The sequence below is a fragment of the Salvelinus namaycush genome, unplaced genomic scaffold (assembly GCF_016432855.1).
Source record: "Salvelinus namaycush isolate Seneca unplaced genomic scaffold, SaNama_1.0 Scaffold291, whole genome shotgun sequence".
NCBI classification, from domain to species: domain Eukaryota; kingdom Metazoa; phylum Chordata; class Actinopteri; order Salmoniformes; family Salmonidae; genus Salvelinus; species Salvelinus namaycush.
The window spans coordinates 167,677-176,908 of NW_024059797.1; the positions used below are offsets into that span (position 1 = coordinate 167,677).

The following is a 9,232-nucleotide window of genomic DNA, read 5'->3' on the forward strand; positions in this document are numbered from 1 at the left end:
AAAACATTTATTTTGAACATGTATCATGTATTTTGAAAACATACTTAACTGTTTAAAACCAGAACGTTTTAATACATTTTACGAGGCATGTTTTACCTTGCTTCAGATTAGCCTATTAGATCTCCTCTTTCTACATTTCTAACGGATATTTTCATCTGTCACATGAAACCGCTTGACTGTGCAGTGCCCTCTCGACAATGGTGTTTTCCCGCCAATTGCATTATGGAACGAACATTCCTGCGTAGCCTACTTACTGCCCTGTGTGCATTACTGCGCTTATAATCTTAAGAAATAATAGTTTATCAAAGCTAAGCTAAATGTTCTGATCTGTTGCATCAGACTCATTGCTTTTTAACGTCTTTGTTTTATGTAGCCTAGGCCTTCTGGCCTACTGGTTGAATTTGGGATCGATCTTCCCACAAATGTCCAGACTCTGGAATAGACGATCTTTCTCGACAAGCTGACCAATATAATAGGTAGCCTAAACTTTTCTACTATAGTAGATTCACATAGGATAGTGATTTTGCTGTTCATTAACTTACTCATTTTGTTGGCTGAGGAAAAGTAAATGTCGACAGTTATTCTAACATGTTCAAAGTGCACATCAGAATTTGGTAAGATTTGGCCGCATTTTCCTAACATAAACCCTGCTACACAGACTCGCGATGTTGTGTCCCAAACTAACGTTAAGCAAGCAAAAATCAAACCGCTATGCAAGCTAACTACGTAGCTAGCACGATATTTACCTTGATTGAAGGTCGATTCATCTTCATAGTGTAGTATACTATGCTGTTACTAAGCAGTGATGTAGTACGACAGTGTTACGTTACTACACCTAATAGGAAATGCACATGCGCACTAGTGTGCCCGGGAACCATAGAGCACGAGAGGTTTTGACTAAACGAAAACTAACTGTACTCCCGTCTCCTGCCTGGTCATTTCTCCACAACACAAATATTACACATAGTTTGTCGCCCTACAGAGCTAGCAATTTTGCAGAGTCGTATATATATTTTGCGACACTAGATGATTGACTAGTAAGCCTTCAGGGTTGTTACTAGCTACCGACTGCTAACACGGAATTCTGGGATTTGTAGTGCAGACAAACTACAACCAGAGATAATAGCAAAAATAGAATAATGAGCCAGATTCAGTTTCTACAGGAAGCTCAGGGACCGGCAGTGGTAATTTACTCATCGATTAAAAATGTAATCTCAATACAGTTTTCTGCTCCCAAAAATAGAATATGTTACGAACAGAGTAGATTAAGTTATGTAGACTTTACCTTTTTAGAAACGTTGGTAAAAGTGCGTTGTTTAGATGCGCATTTCAGAGTAAGTGTTCCATAACGGAAAAACGCAAATGTATTCAAAAACGCCCCAATAGGATCTCACTATCTCGTGCTTGTCCTGCCGAATATGGTTAATTTGCTTATTTTGTGAATGGGTGGAAGAAGGTCACCTAGCTGTTAGTGTTGGACTAGTAACCCAGCCGACAAGGTTGATTTGCCCTTGAGCAAGGCACTTAACCTTAATTTGCTCCAGGTGTGCTGTACTGCCATGGCAGACCCTATAAAGCACCACATTTCACTGTACATATCCTGTGCACGTGACAACAATTAAACATCTTATTTAAAATCTTTGATAAAGGCTAGAGTACCCACATGGACCTTTCTCCAACAGCTTCTGCTATAACTGCATCCCACATTTAATTTAAGTGCATGTTTCACTTTCAATCACTTCTAACCTGATAACACATATTTACTTTTCTATTTGTTTAATGTAATGTTAAGAATGTAGTCCTGACAAAATAGAAATATATCCAGAATGCACCCTAAGTTATAAAGATCTGTGTGAGTTGGTTAGGTGAGCATTATTCTCTTCCGCCCGACATTTCACTTGAACCATATTGAGCAGGAAAACAACAAGAACGCTATTGTCCTTTCATGGAGTTGGGGAGATAGTCAAAACCACTTTCAAAAGTACTCATTCCTAAAATATGTCCTTGCTATATATAAAACACTTGTCTTATTATATTCTCAGAATCTATCTAAACCCCTACTCACTCTAGCCTGGTCCTATACTGCATGTGTCACAAAGAGTTGGTTAAAGAACATTCAGCACGGGACCAGGCTACCACCCCACCAACCCAAGCCTTGTCCCATTTTGTATTATATGTGCTGTAGCCAACTCTTCCACACAGAGAGGAGTTGGCTACAGCACAAAAAGGCTAATCCTACCCCAACCCACCCGTTCTTATGCAATTCAAACAGCTAGGGTTCAGTGATCATATTCAGTTGTTATTGTGTCCATTGGTATAATCACAGAGGCCTTTCCCAGCCCTGTTTGGCAGTATGACAGTCAGTGCCTGTAGCCATCTCTCTATCAGTCTCCCTGAGAGGGTCCCTGCTACTGATCCAAAGGGTTCAGTTGGAGAGACGTTCTAGAATGCTTGATTTGATATGAAGTTCGTCATCTCATCAGACAAGGCCTGTATTCATGAAATATCTCAAAATAGGAGTTCTGATCTAGGATAAGTTTAGCCTTTTAGATCATTATGCATAAGATTACATATGGGGGGGTGGGCTGATCCTAGACCAGCACTCCTACTCTGAGATGCTTTATGAATACATGCTCTGGACTGCATATGTATAATTGGTCTCGTCGTCGTATCCAATCCCTCAGTTCTTCATCTAGTTTAGTCCTCTGCCTTGGCCTCCATCTCTCCATCCTCGTCATCTCCGTCCACCTCAGCGTTCTCTCTCTCCAGTTGCTCCAGCTGGCGGGCCAGCTCTGTCTCATCTATGTCGGTCACAACCTTCGCCTGGAGGGGAGGAAAACATATAAGACAATTAACACATGGACATTGAAAGCGCAATGTCCTGAACATTGTTGCTGTTTTTAATACTGTTTTAATGTGAGATCTCTGGCGAGTAAGACTTCCAAAGCATGTATTACATATGGCAGGAGTTACAATTTTCTGTTTTACATGAAACTTCTACCACCCCACCTTGGACTTTCCATTGTCCCCCTCTTCCTAATGTATTAAAATACAGCAAACATGATTTTTATGTAAAATCCTCCATCTGGATGTTAAACACTCCTCGCTTCTCCTCAATCTTCTCTTTGATGGCAGCCATGGCCTGGTTGAGGACAGAGAGACCCTCTGTGCGCTCCAGTGTGGTGGTGGTCATGACGTAGCGCGGCGGCGCTATCAGATTAATCTGTCAGAGACCCAAAGAGACACAATGTTGTGATGCATATAGCCTTTTCCCTGACACAGATCTTGGACTAAAAGTCACTTTCAGTGGATGCTTTTGTCTTTTTTAATAAAAAAATGTATGTATATACAGTACCAGTCAAGAGTTTGGACACACCTACTCATTCAAGGGTTTTTCTTTATTTTTAACATTTTCTACATTGTAGAATAATAGTGAAGATATCAAAACTATGAAATAACCAATATGGAATCAGCTAACCAAAAAATATATTTTATATTTGAGACTCTTCAAAGTAGCCATCCTTTGCCTTGATGACAGCTTCGCACACCATTGGCATTCTCTCAACCAGCTTCATGAGGTTGTCACCTGGAATGCATTTCAATTAACAGGTGTGCCTTGTTAAAAGTTAATTTGTGCAATTTCTTTCCTTCTTTAATGTGTTGTGACAAGGTAGGGGTGGTATACAGAAGACAGCACTATTTGGTAAAAGACCAAGTCCATATTATGGCAAAAACACCTCAAATAAGCAATGAGAAACGACAGTCCATCATTACTTTCAGACATGAAGTTCAGTCAATGCGGAAAATTTCAAGAACTTTGAAAGTTTCTTCAAGTGCAGCCGCAAAAACCATCAAGCGCTATGAAACTAGCTCTCATGAGGACCGCCACAGGAATGTCCCAGAGTTACCTCTGCTGCAGAGGATAAATTCATTAGAGTTACCAGCCTCATAAATTGCAGCCCAAATAAATGCTTCACAGAGTTCAAGTAACAGACATCTCAACATCAACTGTTCAGAGGAGACAATCAGACCTGTCTGAATCAGGCCTTCATGGTCGAAGTGCTGCAAAGAATCCACTACTAAAGGACATCAATAAGAAGAAGAGACTTGTTTGGGCCAAGAAACACAAGCAATGGACATTAGACCAGTGGAAATCTGTGCTTTGGTCTGATGAGTCCAAATTCGAGATTTTTGGTTCCAACCGCAGTGTCTTTGTAAGACGCAGAGTAGGTGAACGGATGATCTCCACATGTGTGGTTTCCACCGTGAAGCATGGAGGAGTACAGGGTCTGAATACTTATGTAAATGTGATATTATAGTTTTTTTTTTAAATATACATTTGCTAAAATGTCTAAAAACCTGTTTTTGCTTTTTCATTATGGGGTATTGTGTGTAGATTAGAAGCCTATCAGAAGCTTCTAAAGCCATGACATCATTTTCTGGAATTTTCCAAGCTGTTTAAAGGCACAGTCAACTTAGTGTATGTAAACTTCTGACCCACTGGAATTGTGATACAGTGAATTATAAGTGAAATAATCTGTCTGTAAACAATTGTTGAAAAATTGACTTGTGTCATGCACAAAGTAGATGTCCTAACCGACTTGCCAAAATTATAGTTTGTTAACAAGAAATTTGTGGAGTGGTTGAAAAACGAGTTTTAACGACTCCAACCTAAGTGTATGTAAACTTCCGACTTCAACTGTATACACACACACTACCGTTCAAAAGTTTGGGGTCACTTAGAAATGTCCTTGTTTTCTATGAAAACATACATGAAATTAGTTGCAAAATTAACAGGAAATATAGTCAAGATGTTGACAAGGTTATAAATAATGATTTTTAACTGAAATTATTGCTTTCGTCAAAGAATCCTCCATTTGCAGCAATTACAGCCTTGCACACCTTTGGCATTCTAGTTGAAGTCGTAATCTGAAGAGATTTCACCCCGTGCTTCCTGAAACACCTCCCACACGTTGGATTGGCTTGATGGGCCGTTCTTAGGTACCATACGGTCAAGCTGCTCCCATAGCTCAATAGGGTTGAGATCCGGTGACTGTGCTGGCCACACCATTATAGACAGAATACCAGCTGACTGCTTCTTCTCTAAATAGTTCTTGCATAGTTTGGAGCTGTGCTTTGGCTCATTGTCCTGTTGTAGGCATAGCGTTGCAAAATTGAGCGATAGCCTTCCTTCTTCAAGATCCCTTTTACCCTGTACAAATCTACCACTTTACCACCACCAAAGCACCCCCAGACCATCACATTGCCTCCACCATGCTTGACAGATGGCGTCAAGCACTCCTCCAGCATCTTTTCATTTTTTCTGCGTCTCACGGATGTTCTTCTTTGGGATCCGAACACCTCAAACTTAGATTAGGCTGTCCATAACACTTTTTTCCAATCTTCCCCTGTTCAGTGTCTGTCTTCTTTTGCCCATATTAATCTTTTATTTTTACTGGCCAGTCTTAGATATGGATTTTTCTTAGCAACTCTGCCTAGAAGGCCAGCATCCCGGAGTCGCCTCTTCGCTGGTAACGTTGAGACTGGTGTTTTGCGGGTACTATTTAATGAAGCTGCCAGTTGAGGATTTGTGAGGCGTCTGTTTCTCAAACTAGACACTTCAATATACTTGAGCTCTTGCTCAGTTGTGCACCGGGGCCTCCCACACTTTCTATTCTGGTTAGAGCCAGTTTGCGCTGATGGATGCTGATAATGGACCTCTGTACGCCTACGTAGATATTCCATTCCAAATCAGCCATTTCCAAATACAATAGTCATTTACAACATTAACAATGTCTACACTGTATTTCTGATCAATTTGATGTTATTTTAATGGACAAAAAAATGTGCTTTTCTTTCAAATACAAGAACATTTCTAAGTGACCCCAAACTTTTGAACGGTAGTGTGTGTGTGAACTTGTTTTCCTCCAGTGTTTGTAAACATTGTAAATGTAAACAAACACTGTATAGCCTCATAACATGGTTAAAACAATGTGTGTCCAAAAATGGATGTAGCACCTACCCCTTTTTTTTATTTTTTATTCTATCAAATGTGTGCGAGTTTGAGCATGTGTCCATTAGGCCTATGGATTCTAATGTACTTGTCCTCTTGCTCAGTTGTGCACCGGGGCCTCCCACTCCTCTTTCTATTCTGGTTAGAGACAGTTTGCGCTGTTCTGTGAAGGGAGTAGTACACAGCGTTGTACGAGATCTTCAGTTTCTTGGCAATTTCTCGCATGGAATAGCCTTCATTTCTCAGAACAAGAATAGACTGCCGAGTTTCAGAAGAAAGTTCTTTGTTTCTGGCCATTTTGAACCTGTAATCGAACCCACAAATGCTGATGCTCCAGATACTCAACTAGTCTAAAGGCGGCCCGTTTTATTGCTTCTTTAATCAGAACAACAGTTTTCAGCTGTGCTAACATAATTGCAAAAGGGTTTTCTAATGATCAATTAGCCTTTTAAAATGATAAACTTGGATTAGCTAACAACGTGCCATTGGAACACAGGAGTGATGGTTGCAGATAATGGGCCTCTGTACGCCTATGTAGATATTCCATAAAAAATCTGCCGTTTCCAGCTACAATGGTCATTTACAACATTAACAATTTCTACACTGTATTTCTGGTCAATTTGATGTTATTTTGATGGACAAAAAATGTGCTTTACTTTCAAAAACAAGGACATTACTAAGTGACCCCAAACTTTTGAACGGCAGTGTATGTCAGAGCGGCATTGGACGAAGATACAGTGGCATAGTATAGAATACAGTATATACATATGAGATGGGTGATGCAGTATGTAAACACAATTAAAGTGACTACGATACCGTAGAATAGTGTGGAGTGCAGTTTATACATATTGTGACGACCCTCCTGCTCTGTCTGCCGTATTATTTCGCTTTGCTCTTGTTTTCCTTATTAGGATGTTGGCGGGCAGGGCTGGGAGGGTCGTCAGCGACATGGGACACACCTGGGCCAGGGTGTGTTCCCGGATAAATGCACCAATTCCCCATTCATTGGGGAGACTCTCCATGCAGACACATTTATAGATTTTTGGTTGTGGCATTTTTGTGGCCGTTTGGTTGCTTTGGCACCTTTCAACACCCCTCATTATCACATTTATGCACACAAACACTCACACTACTGATTACTGACTACACACACCATTGTTAATTGTATTTAGTTTACTTCAGTTAAGGAATAACAAAATATATTTTTGTTATCTCCACGAGCTGGTTTGTGATGAGTAATGCTAGATATGGAAACATTATTAAAGTGGCTAGTGATCCATTTCTAAAATTGGCAGTGATTCCAAATCTTTGTCTATAGGCAGCCGCCTCTGATGTGCTAGTGATGTTTCGCAGTCTGATGGCCTTGAGATCGAGAGACTGAAAAGCAGCTTCTGTCTACAGACCCTGGTTCGATTCCAGGCTGTATCACAACCAGCTGTGATTGGGAGTCCCATAGGGAAGCGCACAATTGTCCCAGCGTTGTCTGGGTTTAGGGTTTAGAACGTCATTGTATATAAGAAATTATTTTTAACTGACTTGCCTAGATAAAGGTCAAATCAAAACATGTAATTAAATACATTGTCTTTGTTATAGGACTGTAATTTGTTGCAATGCTTTTTTGTCATTTTATTGGCAATGACATGTGACTTGGATCATTACCGTCATTGAGGGTCCTCCCAAATGTGAGTAAAATGATGTCCTCTGTTTAATGGGGTGATTGTAGTCTATTCGGGTGGGAGTGGCTACTATTTTGATAACAGGTGAAACAAAAACAACTGTATCGCCAACCCTTAGCTTCGTCCAGCAACTACGCTTTTGTATTAACATTTATTTGATCAATTCTGACTTTTACAGGTTAATATAAACGTAGTTTATAGCCTATCCTGGAAATGTGAGTCCTATCTATCCTCTCTGTTTGTTTTGGTACCCAGTGCCTGAAAAACAATGAACATGTGCTTTTAATGTATCATAATACATCTGCGATAGTCAGAAAGTCCAATTGAATGGAGAATGGGATATTGCGCTCACTTGTCAGTTAACTTGTGGACTGTTTAGTTCTATCCAACAAAGACGTGATAAACCCGAATCAGAACGTATATTGTGACGCAATAAGACGGTTTTATTATGCGTTCTGGTTTCATGTCCTTGCTCTTATTTTTTACATTGTCTGCCCAGATTTTGATATTTGCCTCTACGATCAACATCCTGCGAATTGTTCCAGCCTTGGATTTGCTGACGTTTAGGCTTCATCTGTTCATAGTCGAGCAGAACCAGCCAGCCCAATTGCCAACATGGCTGTAAATGTTTATTATGTATACATTTTTATTTTATGTATTCATAATTTCATACCCAAAGCCGCAGTCGAAAGGAGCTTCTCCGACTTCAAAAGATGTGCAGACGAGGAATGCAGTGGTAAGTACTTGGCGCTAAACTCAAGCGAACTTTCAGGATGCTTCCATCTTTCAATAGATAGCTAGCTTGACCGGCGTTGTCATTTCAAAGGGATAAACTCGGCTAACCTAGCGCAATTGTCGTTAACGTTAGTTGTAAATACTGTAATGGAACAGTTAGGGAGCAGGTCTCGAACCCTCGACCTTCTAGCCCGAAGTCCAGCGCGCTATCGACTGTGTCGCAAAAGCATGCTCGTGCGGCAGAGTCGATTTCCGCGCTTATAACCCCAGGGTCCGGCGCACAGTCGATAGCGCGCCGGACCTCGGGCTAGGAGTTCGAGGGTTCGAGACCTGCTCCCCACTGTTTCATTACATTGGTGTCAGAAGTGATCGGACCTTGCATCCACGACAGTGTGTGTGCTTGGCCGGTGAGCGCTTTCCTGTAAGACGTAGAGTCGCAAGCTAGCGCGAGGGCTCGTGCGGCAGAGTCGATTTCCGCGCTTATAAACCCAGGGTCGTTACACTACCAATGCATAATAACCTAAGCTATGCTTAGTTGTAGCCGAAGCGAAGTCTCGGCCTGTGTTGGCTACTGCCTGACTAGTTGCCAAATTCTGAAACTATATAACTGTGTTTCTGTAGTAACTACGTTAGTAGCTTGCACAAGCTTTCGGCCTATATATTTTCTTGAACCCAAAGGCAAAGCCACACAAGGGCCCATAGCTAATCCAAACTTGTGAACGTTGACTAACTAACTACATGACAACTTGCCAATTGATCTGACAGTCTTCTTAGTTAACTAACTAGCTAGCTACACACAATAATAGAG

The 9,232-nt window shown here is 40.9% G+C and overlaps 1 protein-coding gene across 1 annotated transcript; it reads right to left on the bottom strand.

Moving 5' to 3' along the window:
* Positions 1-1,415: 1,415 nt before the first annotated feature.
* Positions 1,416-3,218, bottom strand: LOC120039671 (eukaryotic translation initiation factor 2 subunit 1-like). The gene is made up of 2 exons (XM_038985088.1): positions 3,080-3,218; positions 1,416-2,823 (listed from the first exon to the last, which is right to left on the bottom strand). The coding sequence occupies exons 1-2, from the start codon at positions 3,191-3,193 to the stop codon at positions 2,698-2,700; spliced, it is 240 nt and encodes a 79-aa protein (XP_038841016.1). The 5' UTR covers positions 3,194-3,218; the 3' UTR covers positions 1,416-2,697.
* Between the last annotated feature and the right edge of the window lie 6,014 nt (positions 3,219-9,232).

Coding starts and splice junctions, on each gene's coding strand:
- LOC120039671 (XM_038985088.1), bottom strand. CDS start 3,193: ATGACCACCACCACACTGGAGCGCACAGAGGGTCTCTCTGTCCTCAAC. Junction 2,824..3,079: donor TGTTTAACATCCAGATGGAG/GATTTTACATAA, acceptor CCTCCCCTCCAG/GCGAAGGTTGTGACCGACAT.